Source organism: Neodiprion pinetum, chromosome 6 (assembly GCF_021155775.2).
Source record: "Neodiprion pinetum isolate iyNeoPine1 chromosome 6, iyNeoPine1.2, whole genome shotgun sequence".
Taxonomy (NCBI): domain Eukaryota; kingdom Metazoa; phylum Arthropoda; class Insecta; order Hymenoptera; family Diprionidae; genus Neodiprion; species Neodiprion pinetum.
In genome coordinates, this window is record NC_060237.1 from 22,344,717 (window position 1) to 22,363,838 (window position 19,122).

Sequence of the window (19,122 nt, forward strand, 5' to 3'; positions counted from 1 at the left end):
CTCTTCTCAGAGTGACCGGTTCGCTCCGAGGCAAAAGTAACAAGTAAACTAATCTTAACCTACTTCACTAAGCCCCGCACTCAACTCCAACCAGTTTGACCCTCTGTCTGGCTTCTTTATCTTCTACATTCGCTTCTCTAATGCGGCCTGTGCAGTGCCTCGTTTCCCAGTTTTAGTAACGGCGCCTGACGTCGTCGGAGAATAAAATGCTGACCTCAAGAATCTCGTGCTCGATATATACATATACATATATATATATATACCTACAAGGCACTGCGTAGGATTTTTCAGGATTGAGCGAGTCCTCCCTTCGAAGCTTGACGCGAAATATTTTCCAGAGTATAACTTATCGATCCTCACTTCCTTCCCGTGCAGCCGTCGTCTGGTTTGGATAGCATATAAGACCCCGTATATTTGACTGGAAAAAGGATAAAAAATAAAAAAAATAAAAAAATCAGTCAAATACATCAACCTTTATCCGGTATAATGTCCCCTGAAACTTATCCGTTGTATCTCGACTTTTTACGCTTCGATCCGTGGACACGCCCATATTTGAATATGGATGCGTTGCAAATGGATTGTCATTGCTACAGCTTTAATTGTGATTATAATATTATTATTATACCCCGAAACGCTGAAACGTGAAGTAAATTTCAAGCTGTTTTAGAATGTCCGTGGGCCTCAGGGCTGCGCGACGCGAGCCCGGAGCTAGAAGAGCCCTGAATAAGATGAGATATTCCGTAACAAACAGCCCTGCAGACTCCGCGGCCTCGTAGCGTGTTCTCGGTTTATTATTATGGATGGATACGCAGACGCAAAACTTATTACTCCACGCGCACCGCAAGGAGAACTCCGTGCCTTATACCTGTCTTGGTACACGGCAACGGCGATACGGACAGCGTGACGGTGGCCTAATATATGCCCAAGAACCGAGTACCAAGTAGCGAATAGGGAGTCGCCCTGTTGCTGCTTGGAAGCTTTTACACCCTTCCTGACCTCCGCCCGCGTCTCGAACCCCGCAGACGCCGCCGCCTTGCGAACGAGGAGCGTGTCCCTCTTACGCCGCTGTCTACGTGCAGTGCTTTCGCCCCCTCACGGCGTTTTTCGGTCCTCGACTTCACCGGCAGCTGTGCAGGTAACGGGTTACACGAGTACCCGAATTCCCGCAAGACTCGATAAACGGATGGCCGGACCTTGAAGTATTCTCACGTGGATGTGGAAACGGTTGCATTTCACTGGTCTTCGAACTTTGATTTCGGCGCGGTGCTCTGACTAGGCTGAAAGCTCCGCGTCACGCGAAGAAGGTTACTACGGCGATCGGTGGTTATTCGGACCCTTTGGCTCCGTTCGACCTTTCACTCTCCCCCGCGAAAGGTGGATCAAAATTTATGGATAAACGGCGTGCCTCGAGTCGCGGCCTGGCGCACTTACGTATCTCTGACGAAGGTACGACGCACCCTAGACTTCGGACGTCCGAGGGGCTCGCCAATTACGAACTGTTTCGTACGTTATAGGCCGAAACCGGAGTTCGAAATAGGTTCTGCGGCAACTGACTTTTGCCACCGATTAACCTGCGTTTGGTCGTCCGTGTTGCTATTCGTGTTTAAGTCCATCCCCTGGAGAGAATATAGAGGCGGATCGTAGATGGCACGGTACTTTCGTTCGGACACGACCGAAGCTTTGCGAACGTGGACCGAAGCTTAAGAGACGCTGATATCGCAGAAAGTGGTGCGGCTAATCAATTGGCTCTACGGTTGAAACCTTTTTATCCGTGAAAGATATACGAACTAGGGAAGATTCTGCGAGCCATCTTTGTCTTCGGAGATGCGTGACGGCACGCCGCTCTCTTCTCTAAAATCAATAACTTCAGTTTAGGCTCACACTCCTTTTTTGCCGAGGCGAGCGACTGTCGGCGAAGGCTTTATAGGGCGGTTGGTGAAAACTCAATTTCGTTTCTCTGTTAAACTCGAGGCTTCACTCGTGTCAGGTTACCCTCGATTGCCAATTTGTACTCTTTCGGGGTAATTAACTTTATCTCTAAGCCGCGCACGTCTGCGTACCGATATTTCATTCAACCTTCATCGACCGATGAAAACTTCAAGGAGATACAAACGAGCGGTATTAATTCCAACATTGTACCATCGTCCTCCTAGAAATTTCCCTCTGCGCTTATGATTTTCACCAATTACCAATTTCCTACGAGTAATCCAGCCGTCGCTCCGTAGATCCGACTCGGCGGTATCTTAAGAACGTGCGTCGTAGTAAAGAGAGTGTAAATTTCAATGAACGTCAAATTCCTACAGCATCGCTCGGTGCCCGAAGGTGCAGGTCGTGCGTGGCTTTTCCCAGCACTGCGGTATCGCGACTGGCTACTTTATTCTTCCACGATACACGTCTCGTTCGAATTTCTTACACCGGTACATCCAAGGCCCGTTGACTCGTACTGATTAAATCACGTCTCCATGCCGACGTCACCACGAGCCATCCCAGTTCGTTCTACCGATACGCGGATCACCCGGCGTCTTCCAATCTTCGAAGCATCGCGCACTGTCACGGTTATACATCGACCATCGTTCCCTTTCGTTATTTCTTTGCAAAAAAAGGACGCTCAATTTCTCCGCGGCACGGAGCAGCAGCGCGGACCACGAGTCTGTATAATTTTCGATCCACGGCTACTTTGCGACAGCGAAATCCACCGCTTGATTTACACCAATCCGTCTATAGGTAGCTCGAGCCTTACTTAGCCGCGTAATAACTTGGTCAAATTTATGAGCATCTCAATCTTAATTGGGTTGGGTCACGTGCCGTTTCCCCTCGACTCGCTGCCCCTTTACTGCAAAAAAGAGAAAGAAAAAGCACACTTGCAGCTTTAAGGAATAGCGGGATGCGGCCCCGACTCGCAGCTGTACCCACACTCCGTATCGATCCTGGCTCGACCCCCGCGCCCCTTTCCCTTTCACCTCGTCCCCTCGGCCCCCTCCTTTTTTCCTCTGCAGCTGAACGCCATCCGCGACGAGACCCAGTCAGGCAGACCATCTGAAAGCTTAATACGTGACCCAAGATTTTATTGAATTCTTATTACCCGGCGTGCGGCTCTTGCTCGAAACTACCGTCCGCGTGGCGGTATTTCTTTATACCTCCCGAAGTTCACCCAGGGCTGATCGCGGGGGAAAACATGTACCCACCGCAGGATGCTGAAAAGACAAACGTTAAGCTACTCGTCTTACTTTCAGCGCCGACGGCAACTACGAGGTTACCATCATGACGAAGGCGATTCTTCATCACACCGGGAAGGTCGTTTGGAAGCCTCCGGCTATCTACAAGTCCTTTTGCGAGATAGACGTCGAGTACTTTCCGTTCGACGAGCAGACCTGCTTCATGAAGTTCGGCTCCTGGACGTACGACGGTTACACGGTGAGTTTATACGCACGAAAACAGACGTGGGAATGGTACGTAAAGGTACCATATACAATTACCGTGCGCTGTGTAGAATCAGGCAGCGTTAAGAATCTCATCGCCGTGAGCAAACATTGACAAGGGAAACTGTGCAGGAGTTAATCACAGCTGTTGCGAAAGTTTGCGACGAGGTCGTCGATTGGCGATATTTCTCTCCTAGATTTACCGGCTAGCCGTGAAGCGGGCGGGTCGGGTATATATATTCATCCTCTGCAGCCTGTGGGGAACGGCGGAAAAGAGCCGAGAAGAGTCGGACCACTTGGAATGGTTGGACGGCTGATTGGATCCGACGTTGTCGCCCTTCGGATCGGATCGAATCTGCCGGAGTAAGCCCGGTGAACTTGTTACCTGTCCCCGGGACAATAATTTGTAAATACAGCCACGTATTCCGGCTCGCAGTGGCCGCCGAGTAACCGGCTCTTGCACGTCGGTCGCGAAAAGCTTTCACTCCTGATGAAAACGAGGTTTAAAATACGCGCTGGAACTATCGCTGCAGGCTCTGCGGCTACTCGGAGGTCTGAAAAATCGCTGTGGATTTAATTAAGTTGAAACGTTTCTTTCTTTTTTCGTGATACGTTTGTACGGGGCATTTAACGTCTAATTGATCTGACTGAAACTAGCCGACTCCGGCAAAAACGATTGAAATTTTGCGAAACGTGAGATATTTGATTTTTCGGAGACTTATAAATCGAAAGCGCTTAGACGTCTAGCTACAACCGATTAGAATACGTGAAAATTGACAATGTCCGAGTTTCAATTAACTATACAACTTGAAAAATGATTCAAGTAACTTTGACAATTGTAAAATGCAAAAAATATGGATGCCCTTAAAAGAGTTTTTAAAAATAAGAAAACTTTAATTTACTAACTAGTTGAACAATATTCTTACGTATTTATATAACACATGTATTCAATCTCACGAAAAATCGAGAGTGGAAGAAATTCGTAGCACAGTTTTTGACAAACTTAAGAAACTAACTTTCTATTGATTTTTCATGAACCTTCAGAGGTATCCGTATGTTTTTGCACATCATGACTTCGAAATTCAATTGACACTGAAACTTTTTTCTTCGCTGATAATCTACAGGCTACACACGTATAAACGGGTTTGAATAAGAATTTACAACGATCGCACACACTCTTATCGATCGTCAGAAAGATTTGAGAAAGTTTGAACCGGTTTTGGAAGGATGTAGATTTCGGTCAGGTCGATCACACGTGGAATGACCTATATCTCAGAGGTGTAGAACGGCATCCGTTCTTCCTTAAAACCGAATTTTCTTCGCTCACTTCAAACTTGAGAATATCTAAAACAATGAACTCACGAATCGTGATAAGAGCTTTTGACAATTACCCGGCTCCCTTTAGCCCTCCGTATGGAGCTTACCTTTTTTCTTGAAAAACAATAGCGGGTTGCGGTCGAGGACTTTGGGATCGATGCCGGTTCCCGCGGGGTCCGACTGACTGGGTCCAGCGACGTCTGGGCGGGGCTGCTGCCGGAACGTTTCGGCGCCACCCCTTCGGAGGCAAATCATTTTCAGCGTAGAGTAGATTTGTATCGCTCGAGCGATCCGTTTCTCAATTGCATCGATATAAACGTCGTTAGGTTACCCTTTGCATTTCTATTGGCTCGGGGAAATCCTTTCCGAGGCGTAAAGGACCGAAGGCTGGCGTATATATACATGTATATGTACTCGACGACGGGCGAAGCTGAAGACCGGATGTCGGAGCGCGAAGATTTGCAAAAGTTGTCTTTGAGCCGAAGGGTGAGGAGCTTGTTACACGAATGAAATTTAAATCGACTAAATTGGAACGTTTGTGTGCGCAGGTGGATCTCCGTCATCTTCAGCAGTCGGAAGACTCGAACGACATCGACTTGGGGATAGACCTGACGGACTATTACATCTCCGTCGAGTGGGACATAATAAAAGTGCCTGCGGTTAGGAACGAGAAGTTTTACATATGCTGCGAGGAGCCCTACCCGGACATAATGTTCTACATAACACTGAGGCGAAAGACGCTGTTTTACACGGTGAACCTGATAATACCCTGCGTGGGTATCTCGTTCCTGTCGGTGCTCGTGTTCTACCTGCCGAGTGACAGTGGTGAGAAGGTGTCGTTGTCGATATCGATCCTCCTGTCGTTGACTGTGTTTTTCTTACTACTCGCGGAGATAATACCGCCGACGTCCCTAACCGTTCCCCTATTAGGTAAATACCTCTTGTTCACTATGGTGCTAGTGACGTTCTCAGTCGTCGTGACCATAGCTGTGTTGAACGTGAACTTCCGTTCGCCGGTTACGCACAGGATGGCCAAGTGGGTGCGCGTTGTGTTTATACAAGTGTTGCCTAAGTTTTTACTCATCGAGAGGCCGAAGAAGGACGACCCGACGGAGGGCGACGACGACGGCAAACCCTCCGACGGCATTCTGACGGACGTTTTTCACCTACCGGCCGAAATGGAGAAGTACATGCCGTACGGCGCGAAAAGGTACAGCGCCGACTACGACGTGCCCTCCGTCCCAACGACGAGGTTCGACGCGGCCCCCATAGCCGTCGTCGCCACCATGGGGCCGTGCTTCGACGAGCCTCATCCCGCGCTGCCTTTACCCGGGGCCGACGACGACCTCTTCAGCCCGGCGAGTCCCGGCTGCGGCCACGACGACGTCAGTCCGACCTTCGAGAAGCCGATGATTCGGGAAATCGAGAAGACCGTCGAGGACGCCAGATTCATTGCTCAACACGCCAAGAACAAGGACAAATTCGAAAGCGTGAGTCTAGCCGACGGCTTCCCTTCCTACCTTATACGTCAACCCTCTTGTGCTTTTAACGTTGGATCGCTTTGCCTCCATCGTCTTCCGGCTCTCGTCTCGTTTTCGAGCGGTAATCGTTTCCAGTTTCAAACGCATACCCGTAACGGAAACGGAAATTAGAAATCCTGTCACGTATGTCCGGAAGTCCACTCTTTGCGGGACAAAAAACGAACGTAACTTTTACACCCTGTCGCGTTATCTTGAATCCGGTAATGATATGCCTGATATTCTTCTTACTTACACTCATCAAACGCACTGCTCTATTCCTGTCGTATTACGTAAAACTTTGCCAACTCTGGTTAACTTCGTGCAGATATACAGAATTCTTGGGTTACTGTGGAACTCGTTAAAGCTCGATGACCAGAAGTATGTAGACCAAGCTTTAGTTACATTTTTTTTTTTTTTTTTCAATAGAATCAATCGATAGGAAGCATTTTTATTGACAATAACGTCGATCATTTCGCGTCAACAGAAATAATTCGACCGACTTACTTCAAATTTGTGAACAGTATTGTTAGATAGTCGATCGTTGCCACGATCCCAATTTTCATTTTTACTTTCACATCTTATATTGTTAATTGGATTTTCTTTTAAATCATGATTTTCTAACGAGTAATCGAATTTCAAATTCACCAGTCACAGAATGCTGTGAAAAAAGGAAAAATCCGCATCAAATCGATTACGCGAATAGCGCTCCGTATACGTATATACGTAAATTTTGAATAAAAGAACGATAAATTCCCAAAAATTTACCCAACACTTCGGTCCTGTGCGTGTATTTCAACCGAAACTCGATGCAAGTGAGCAGAGCACTCGTCGTCATGACAGACTGAAATCCATCTGCGGGAATTTAATTCCTCCGGCAGGGTCTCAGGGGTACGAAACTTGGCGCCGCGAGGCGCGTTCTGAATACCATAATTCGAATTACGCGTAGAAGTTGAGATGCGATTGAAGAAGTGAGCGGGACCTCCTTCACCGTCAAAGGTGGTGTTTCAATGCGTTTTGCCGGATATCTCAAGTGTACTTCGTTGTCTGTTACCAGGTTGAAGAAGACTGGAAATACGTCGCTATGGTACTGGACAGAATATTCCTCTGGTTGTTCACCCTTGCCTGTGTCCTCGGTACCGCCCTGATTATACTCCAGGCGCCGAGCCTCTACGACACGACGAAACCCATCGACATAAAGTACAGTAAAATAGCGAAGAAGAAGATGATGCTGATGAACATGGGCCCCGAAGAGGATTAAACGTGAAAAATCCGCGCTGTCAAAGCCAGCGATGATGTATCCTGAAGAATTCGGAGAGCGATAAATTTCCTCTCGGTTTTTTGTTCGCGCTGCGCGATTCCGAACCGCGGAGAGCGGTTGTATGCGGAGAATAATCGTCGTCGCGTCGACGCTCGTGTAACGAAGACGAACAACACCTGGACAACAAGAAATCTGTCAGCTGTTTAATTATTGCAAATGCAAAGTCTTTCGAGGAAATTGCGTGGTCGCGTTTCGTACTTGCGTTGGTACTTGTTCGTTAAACGATATTCTCTCGGTCATTAGCGCACACTCGCTTGAATCCGTTCACACATACCTGAATTGAAAACGTGATTATAAACGTGTAAGATTACAAGTGCCAAACTCTCGGAGGCGAGCGAATATTTTTGTAAATCTGGTTAAATTCGCGCAAAGAGATCAGACCTGGCTTCAACGGGGCTTATCTATTTAAACTGCCGTTTTATAGAAGAATTAAATCGCCTCGAGGCAACGTTAAAGCAGCATCTGTATCGATTTCTGAAACGGCCTCTACTTCCACGATACATATATAATACATATATACCTTAAACGGCGTGAAAGGGGGAAGAGGCGAAAGAGGGAGGGCTAAAAGGTGGGAAAACGAAACAGTTTTGCCAAAATTCGATTTGCAACTACAAGGTCTGGCCTCGCTGCTGCCAAACGACTCGTCAACGTTCAACGCTCAATTTTTTCAGTTCAATGAGGGGAGAATCGTGCCAAATTATTAGAAGGCCTTGAATGTACCGACCTGACGCGGACGAAAATGATTCGCCAAGACGGTATATACATATACGGTATACGTAAGAAACTAAAATTGAAAAATGAAAAACACGACTAAATCATTGAAAAAAAATAAATAAAACAAAATAAAATAACGAAAATAATGTAAAAAACACGGCACGATCAACCGGAAGTGTACGGAACATTCACGGAAATTGCCTCAGCATTGTCATCTTCTTTATCGTCAGAGGCGGAAATCACTTCGATCGGAAGGCTTTCGTAACATCGGTCAACTACCCGATACCAACGAATGAATTCCGTCGGGTAGAATGATGGAACCTTTTCATTCGCCTCAGCCTCGGGTTATGAATTCGGACTATTTTGTTTCCAATCCTTAAGGTCTTGCAACGTTGATCACCGTGCATTGATCGAATATCCCATATATTCGATAAGTGAAAACGGATTGATTGAACGACGCTGCTTCATTCTTGAAACAAAATACCACGAGATTGGATCCATGAATTTCTGCGCAAAGTGTTTTTCGTCTCTGTAACAACAATGATAATTATAACGCTAGTAATATAGTTATTAAAACTAATACTAATAATAAATAATAACGATAACACTAATAACAATAAAATTAAAATTAAAAAAAAAAAAAACGTGACGAATAACACTGATGATAATAATGATGAAACTAATAATAACGATAACGATAACCATCTTATTACTATCAGTAATAAAATAAATAATGTTAATAATATTAATAATAATAAAGTAATAAAATAAATAATATTAATAATATTAATAATAATAAAGTAATAATAATAATGATAATAATAATGATAATGATAATACCAATACCATACGATTATAAATGTATAAGCGCCGATCAAGTGGATGATGATAGGTATATGTGAGGAAGAATAGAAGAGAACGCAGTAAGGAACGTAGAGATGAAGTGGAGAAAAACTACTCGTTACGCGGACTGCAAAATTGGGAGAACAAAAGATGACAATCTATTGATGCCAGGCTTTTCAGGTTTACCCGATGAAGCGAAACGATCATGATTGAGCTAAAAACGAATCCTTCGCTGAAATATAATTGCGAAGCTTGCGATACCTGCAATATATGTCGCACGTGCAGCGCAAGAAATATTTTACCGACCTGACGATTGCCAATAAAATTATAATCAATTCTCAACGATGTATTACGACGATTTGAGTATGTCGCGTTATATGATCGCATAACACAAGAAGCCGAGAAGACGCCTGGGAAATCATCGAGTTCGAGCTATCTTTGGGATAGGTGTATAATGAAAGAGTAGTGATAAAGAAAATTGATTTGCTCATATAATAAAGTATAACATTGTACGGTAATGTTTTAATAACGTATGAATAAATGGATGAATAATTACTATAGTTAAATACTACGATAATAATAAAAATAAAAAATAATAACAATAGTAGTAATGATAATAATAATAATAAAAAATAACAATAATATTAATAACGGTAAAAAAAAAAATAATAATATTAATGATAATAATGTTAAAAGTAGTAACAACAACAGCAACAACAACAACAACCAGAACAACGTTACGGATGAAAAAGTAATAATTTCTTCGAAGACAACAATGACGGGGCGTCGCAGGGGAGGAAGGAAGAAGCCGAGGACGATATGATAGAGGAGTTGCTTTGCATACAACTTGAATAACTCCGGCGAGGAAATCGTATACCTAATACACGGTTGGGGCTGTGTAAAAGACGAATGCAGGGGACATTACATTACGTATAATATATAATGAAAAACGGACAAAGGGCGGACGGAGATGGAGACGGATATACATACATACTTTAAATGACGTATTTAATGATAATAATGAAAGGAAGTTATTATGTTAATTGAATATATTACCTATGAAGTATTAATTAAGTAATGATGATCCTAATGTAAGATGAAGAAAAAGAATAATAATGGATAAATAAATTAAAAAAAAAATTACTAATCATATTCCAGGCTGCTCAGACATGTACGAAGTTTAGGTAAGGTAATTGATAGACAGGTATAATACGTATTGTGTAAAGATGGATAGCTGGGAACTTTGATTACGTTTTAACAAGTATAAATAATAATTATAGGTGTACGCGTTATGCACAAAATTGCGTTGTACGATTCAACCCTTGAATTTTAATCAATCGCTAAGTAGCCATATAATTGTAGTACGTGATATAAAATTTTTTATATTAAACACACACAAACACACACACACACGGAATACATAATAATATTATAATAATATGCGTAAATAGATAAAAATCATCTTTCCCGACGAATTATTTTCACGCGTCAACGTGACAATAATCGTTGAGTATGTACATTGTTCTATTATTCACGCATTGCATCGTTTACATCTCATATAATGAAAGAAAATCATTTCTCGGTGGTGTATGACAAGTAAAAGAAAAAACGGTTAATCAACAATTCTTCGCAATGCTACCGCTGAATAAATATAAACGAATTGATATAACAATACATCCTATAATATTGAATATTGTTATTAATAGAAGGATTACGGAGGTAAAGTTAAATAACAACAACAACAACAACAACAATAATAATAATAATAATAATAATAATAATAATCGAATGTTAATAACAACACTGATAAGACAACTATGTATAATATTGTAATGGTAATATGAATAACAATTTTAAATACTATTTTATATGTTACTTATTGTTAGACGGTCCTCAATGAAGTTCTCGGCATTAAAAATTTATCAGCAAGTCATATACGTGATAACGATTCTATTTTTTACAATTTGAATTTCACTGCGCGTTCGCAATCATTATCGAGAAAAAGAATATTTTTTAGCGATTTTATTCCCAGTTGCGCCCCACTTATAATTACGATTTCCGGTGGTCGATACACCTGGCTCTCGTCTCCGGCTGTTTCTCGGGCCATTCCCACAACATTTTCATTCGCATTTATGCCACAACGTGTGTAACACCTTCGGGATATTCTTCTAAAAAAATTCTGTTCAGTATCACAGGTACCAGATGCCTTCTGCCGCGTCTCTCTCTCTCTCGCGCGCTCTCACTCTACCTTACCATAATTCCTATCTGTTGTGTGTTTTCGAGGTAATAAATTCTCCACGCTCCTTTCCTATTTTTTTTTTTTTTTCGCCTTTTTTCCTACCACAAGAATAAGGTGCCGCCTAGTCTCATTTCGGCAAGACAACCCGCCCCTCTTACAGCCTTCACATATTTCATAATCATTCCTCACGCGCTGGTCTCTCTCTCCCTGGTTAGTTTAAGGAGATACCTCCGACGCTAGTGAAAATTGATATTTGTACGGTTGTATTTTACCCAGTATATTGTGTAACATAACGCTAAATATTAATTGCACATTATTTATTGATCATTGAAAAGTAAGAAAAGAATTTGTAAAGAAAATTATCTGTGACAAATTACATTTTTATTATTTTTATTGGGATTCTTTAAGGCCACTGTTGCGCCTTACGGTCTGAATGATTTCGTCGGTACGAGTCGATGGATATGAAAAATTCAAAAACATTCTTGTACATCAATGGCTTCTGTAAAGGAATAAAATTTTCGATGAAAATAAATCTTCAATCTTGAAAATATTGTAAAATACTTATTTTTTCGTAATGAAAAAATTTGGCACGACAAACTACAACGAAAACGTTACAGTGCAAGAATCTCTTCGAAGTTTCCATATCCAACAACCTGTACCGTCGGAAACATAGCAAAAATATTCTCATACTTTTACTCTCACCGTCCAGTTATATTCATCTTTCCCACGCTTTGTACACGGTACGCCTGCAAGGCGTTAATCTATCGCTATCGTGATTCGAAAATCTTCGTACCAAGTTACCGTTTCAATTTTCACAGCGTATTTGCATTTTTCTTTCATTCCCCTTTTTTCCCTAACTTCGTATTCTACACGCGACCACATGAAACAAATAGAACGTGAAACATTTGATGCAGTTGGCTTTTGTACGAGAGCCTAATTTTTTTTTCTCCTTTTACGACCACAAATTTGCGTATCGGATACGTACTATATTGTTATACTTTTAACGTTCGTAATATGATGATTTTTTTGTAACTCTACGTGCCATTTCTCCCATTTATTATCTCTCCAATATCATTTTATTTTTTTGGAATTATAAGGATAATGGAAAATAAAAAATAAAAATAAAAATCATGAATATAAACGATACTATAATGTACTAGTAATGCTAATAATAATAATAGTAAATAATAATAATAATAACAATAACAATAATAATCATACTAATGACGATAACGGTAATTACCCTGACCGAGTAATAAAATATATATTATATATGAGGGAAACGCATTCTTGATCGATATCGGTGACCCTCAATAACGTTACGGCCGGAAAAATTCTGGGAATAAAAAGAAGAGTAAAAAATGAAAATAATAAAAGTTAACAATGATAACGATAGTGGAAACAATAATTTTAATACTGCTACTATTATACTAATAATAGTAACAACAATGCGCGACAAAATTACATTGTTGATAATGCGATATACTGTAAAATCTGCTCGAAATGAGAATTACGAGGGAACGAATTAGAGAGCGGAAATTCAATCAAATTTTTTAACTTTAGGTCTCGTGAAGTTCCGGCGGGCATCTGATTGTGTAATCACTCAAGTCCCTCATCATTTAATATCTCATCCATAAGCTCACTCATCGCTCACTCACTTACCGTACGAATATAATACAGATAATTTGTACATAGCTAGAAAACCATTGCGTTGTTGGTCGTGCGTACACATGCGATAAAACATAAACGATTGTAATATATATATATATTATATATATTATATATGTATATGTACATATATATATATTTTACAATTAACACACGTAGACATAGGTGGACACGTAATATACGGAGGTGAATGCAGGTAATTATAAGAATCGCGCGTGCGATTTCACGTGTAACATATATTGAATCATTATACGAGTATAAATTATTACATAGTAGGTATATATGAATATGCACGCGTGTTAGGGGAGCCCGGCTCATCATTTTCACGTACGTATACGTACTCGTATATGTACACCAAACTCGGTCTTCCGCGATGCGAAATCATTTACAATTATCGCGATCACTGTGCATTTGCACACCGAGGAGAGATTTCACTTATTGTAATTAGGTGAGAGGAAATTTTTGAATATTGTCCAAGTATTCTTAGAATTACAGGAAGATATGGTCAAAGCGAATATTTAGTATAATTATATTTGCCAATACTTCATTTTGTGATTGCTTAAAAAACATTCAATTTGTCCGTTTAGTTAACTGTACCTAATATTTTCTAGGTCAAATGAGGTGCTAAGATCATTTTATTGTTGTACCAACTTCATGCGACTACAATAGTTGCGAGACAAACATTCACATCCTAAAATAGCAAACCACTTTGTGTGAAACGAGTCCAGAGAAATCGGTTGAAAATCACTTGAATTAGTTAAAAATTGCTTGAAATCTTGAAAGATACGTGTAAAAAGCTGATATCAATTTTGTATTCAGAAGCTATATTTTTCTGTCGCTGGAAAGAATGAAAATATTTAAAGATCGTACGTCAGCCATAATTAGGAATTTCGCTCGGTGCATGAGTGAAAATTAAAAACATCCCGGTTTCACCGCAAGGGGTAAATTACTCGTCGGATTACCCGGCGACTGTACGAGGCTGCTAAAAAGCACCCGCCGTTTTTCTCAAGCGGCCATCGTCGTCGCGTCGTGGCAAAGGGGATGGGCCGTCTCCGCCGCCGTGTCGGTCCCTCCTGTGTGAGGGTGGGAAGTTCGCGGGTAACCGGTTAATTCTTAACAGTATAATAAATCGGTAACCGATATGCGACGAGGTAAAGCTACCCGCCCGCGCACGTCTTTATAGCTGTCTCTCTAGGCTAGACGTGAATGGAAAAGCTTTGTTTTATTTATCATTCAGGAATAACCTCGAGAAGAGAGGAAACGATTAAAAAGAACAGAAATATTCAGTTTGTATTTTATATTTCTGCGCATTGTAACAGTTTAATAATATATACGTATAGGGTGGTATTTTTCTTTTTTTTTTAACGTTTACTTCTCCTACGCACCCTTCGCAAAGTCGGTCTTCAGCCTGAAACGAAGCCTCGTGAAAGCGGAACTCGGTAGCAAAATTCTAAATGAATTTTTCAAACACTCTAACAAAAATATTTCGAAAACTGTAGAAGTTGGGAAGCTGTTTTTGTATTTTCGATGAAAAAGGTCCAGACTACTCTGTACACCTAAATGTTCATCTTGCATTCGTTACAAACGTTGAAAGTGCATTGAATAAATGAATGAAGATGCTTGTTAGCTTTTGAATTTTATCTCACCCGTTTTCTAAACTGATAAATATAATGTCACGTAGTAGTCACGACATTTTCTTAAAGAACATTTAATCATCCACGAAATGAAACCAAGAACAGTTTCATAACTTGTGTAGTTTTCGAGATATTTCGGTTAGAGTGTTTGAAAAATTCAAATCGGATGAGGCATCTTTTAAGATTTTTCTACCGAGTTGCGGTTTCACGGGGCTTCGTTTGAGGCCAAAAACTAACTTTTCGAAGAGTACGTGAGAGAAAAAAAACACTCCAATACATATAGTATATGTATATGTTATACGTACCGTTACTCATATGTTAAATACACCTGAGTGCAGTTTGTATGATAATATTGTGACGTATGAATGCGATTGTAAGAACGTATCAAAGAAGATCATCTCCAATTAACGAAGCTCAGCCCATTGCACAGGAAAAATACAAATATTCCAGAAACAAAAATTCGTGTCGGTTATAGTTTCTGCAATGTGAGGATACTTTTAAAATTCTTCGGCACCCGGAAGAATCGCTTAAACGCACATCGCATTTGAAACCCGTCCCGACGCAATTCAAGAAGGTGAAACTTGCTTCGCGTGCGAGTTATAATATTCATACGATTAGTATTTTGAAACATTTTTTAAGTTTTTGACCAGTTTTCCTCAATATTGTTTTTCTTCTTTTTATTCACATGGTGTGCATTCTTTGGATGATTTCGATATTTTTTTATTATTTGTTTGTTAATTAGAATTATTTTGCACAAAGCAATTAATTATCGTTAATCGGTAATCATATATCAACTTGATTTGGTTTTAACAAAGACTGTATCTCCAAGAAATAATAATATTGTAGAAGAGACTTTTTGGGCTTTTCGGGTGATCGAAGTTTCGTTTTAAATCCTCTAAATTGGAGGATGTCTAATAAGGAGGATGTCAAAATCTGGAGGGCTGGGCTATTTTCAAATAGAATAAATCGATTGTCTGTGGAGCGCGAATGAGATACATAGAAAGAAATATAAAATGTATAGATAGGTAAATAGATAGATAGTTAGATAGATAAATCCATAGATAGATGGGTAGGTAGATATATAGATAGATAGGTAGATATCAAACGAATGTAACATGCGAATCAATTTAAATTGCGTGATGATGAATATCTATGATCGGCCAATCCCCTTGCCGCAAATAGGAAACGCGTAAATGCTTGAAATCTCGGGCCGAGCCTCTTTGATATGGTGACACAGCTTTAAATCGTTACTTTTAAGGGTATATCTGAGCATTTTCTGCTCACCCGAGACGAACAAGGTGCAACACTCGCCTGCAGCGTATTTAGAAAAAATTATAACGACGCAAGATCGAGGATCATTATATCGGTAACTGCTAAAATTTGCGAAAGCGATTTGCTCTTATCTCGAGCAATAGGAAAATTTCAATCTCATTGTCGTCGCGTCGCTTCGCCCTTTTCGTAGAAGGTAGACGAAGCGTTCCACGGGATAGGTTCGGGAATGGTGGATTTAACGTCACGAGTTCATACCGACTTTCGGCAGGATCGATATAACGACAGCACAGCGTTTCTCGGATAAGCAGGAAAATAATTTCGTACCAAACTCTTGACTTCCGAAATCTGAGCGGGGCTCGGCCCGCGTTTGCGGTATAATGCAGTCGTCGAGTCGCGGCTCCCCCCGCGAAACTATTTGCACCCCTATAAATTATTATCATCGTTGGCGCGGTGAGTGATTCGCGGATAACTTCACCTCGTCGTGCTAATTATTATTATTACATATAATATTACCGTTGAAATGCTGCTTTTTTTGTTTTTTTTTTAGATATTACCGACAACGGGGTAAAATTCAAGTAAAAAAATTGTACCCTACGCGTATATTGTTATACCGATAACTTACATTATTATAAATTAGTTCACACGATCGCTATATAACGTATACATACGTAAGCCATAAGTTATACCTACTTGTACATCTTAAACATTAAAAAGACAGCCACCGACTTAAACTATCGAATGTCTTCCTGGGAGTTACACTATATTATGCGGCGCGAATCTTTATCCGCGTTCAATTTTTGCGTGGTTATTCACTAATTTCACTACACCGGCATGTAATTACACAACATTAATTAGCTGTTATTTTTACGCATATAACGCGATCAGGAGCTGAAGTGCCGAGTTGCTTGTAATATACGTATAGTTACCTTGAGTTGTAACGCGAAAACTGAACGAACTTTGAGATAATTGCGCCAATAATTACCCACAGCTTACCTAACCACCACATTCTTCTTACGGCACTAAAGAATCATTATATTATTATAATATACTTACGATAAAACACATAACGTTATCATATAATATAAATAATTATAGATAGTATAAATATAGCTGTCTTAAGATTTGTCATAATTTGATGGAACTATTTAACTATTCGCTCGGGATTAAATAATCACCCATTTCTACCCCGACCTACTCGAGAATTTAAATATGATATACTTACATAAAAAGAACGCAAAGCACAATTCAAGCACGGCCAGAAACATTTTTTGCTACATAAAAACTGCCGATTAATAGACGTGAAGTAAAAAGTAAAAGTAAATTAGAACTACGTATCCTAATAATTATACCCGTGTAGCTGATCACCCTCGGGGGGGGGGGGGGGGGGGGGGGGGGAAGGGGGAGGGATAATTATTAGAACTTCAGCTTCTTTAAAATATTTCCAAACACCGCATACAACGGCACAATTAATGCATGGAATTGAGTTACGATAAATGATTGTAAATGATAATTAAATCAGGATGAAGTATGATACATACGTACAGTTTTTAGTTGATAAAAAAACTCCATAAAATAATAACGTAATATACGTATAATATATTGAAAATACCCACTGCATGTTTACAGAATGAATTTATTTAATTATCACACTGAATAGGCAAGTGCAGCTTGCGAGTTGTTAACCTAATCGAGGTGAAATAATTTCTAATCTTGAGGCAACGCTGGACTGATACGTATATTCGAAAACATTGAGTCGTCTCAGAAGCAACGTGAAATTTCAAAATTTTTGTCAACGAGCAGAGGAGGCAAATGGATATACGTAATATTTATTATACAGTTTGATCAAAGTAAATGGCAGGCCCTTTCAACGCAATCAGAAACACAACAAATTGCTTCTTGTGATCGTTTTATTTGACGCAGGAAGAACAAATTATGAATAACAATAATGACGCGATTTTTCTCCCGCTTTTGAGGCAAATATAAATATAATTAATGATCAGGTAAAATCAATACGATAAATCTATACGATAATTGGAAACTTTCGCTTGATGCTCACGATCAAACGACCATATGCGCGTATCTATTGATAGGGAGAATTGCGAAACAGGTGACATTTTTTGGATGAATAAGCTGCACATAGATGTAACGCGTCATGATATAAATAGTAGCTGTAATAAGAGAATGAAGTGAAAGAATAAAAGAAAGAAAAGAAAGCAAAACAAAAAAAAAAAAAAATAGAAGAAAACAAAGCTAAGGCTGAAACGTAATGAATTTATAATACATAATAATGATGTAATATTATAATAGAATTAGACATGGCAGTATTAGGAGTATGATAATATTAATAACAATAATGATAATGATAGTGATAATAATAATACAAATCTGTAAATAAAACATTGCACACGCGCACACACACACACATGTATATGTATATATTAACAAGAGTTTCCACGGATCACAGAATTACTGAACACAAGAGTAAACGCCGCACCTATTTAACATAGGTTTACATGTATCGATAAATATAGTATGTAAATGAAACAGGTTAAAATCACAATTATTATTAAATTTAATTGGTTAAAGAAGAAATAAACTGAAAAATTGCAAATACACAAGTTTTAAGTGAAGAAATATAAAATGTATTTAAGTTTACCAATCGCGTTCACCACGATTCATATAAATATTATATAACTAACACGAGCTAGTTATATCCGGCATCCCGATCGCTGCAGTTCGTACACAAGCATAACCGTAATAATGAAAGATTTCACATGCACCACGATCAATTGACATAGCTATATAGCGCGAGGAAATACTTGATTAAATGAACGTATGAATAATAAAAAGGAAAATAGAAAATTGTTCATCTTAGCGAAAGGCGTTGTATGTAATAACGCTAATTATCACGCAGATACGAAACAGAAATAAAAAGGAAGTTTGTATGAAAACGTAAAAAAAAAAAAAAAAAAGAATAAAAAAAAAAACGAAAAGTAAAAATAAACTCTAACAAATAAATAATAAAGCTAAAATTGATAGTATTGTTAAGACAATCAGACTACTACTGCTGCCAGCTAACTTGAGCACCACCCAGCCTCGAGGATGCTGGTTCCTTTACAAACTTTGCAAAAATCCAAGCTACGATAGATATTGTACACCGTTGCGTGATATAATTATA

General features: G+C 39.9%; 1 protein-coding gene across 1 annotated transcript in view; it reads left to right on the plus strand.

The window, feature by feature from the left end:
- The window catches only part of nAChRalpha1 (nicotinic acetylcholine receptor alpha1), a 104,724-nt gene extending 95,756 nt beyond the window's left edge, over window positions 1-8,968 (plus strand). The window contains 3 exon segments of the mRNA XM_046631662.2: window positions 3,234-3,414; window positions 5,285-6,226; window positions 7,311-8,968. Of these exon segments, the coding sequence (XP_046487618.1) occupies window positions 3,234-3,414; window positions 5,285-6,226; window positions 7,311-7,514 (1,327 nt within the window). The 3' untranslated portion in view covers window positions 7,515-8,968.
- Window positions 8,969-19,122: the final 10,154 nt, after the last annotated feature.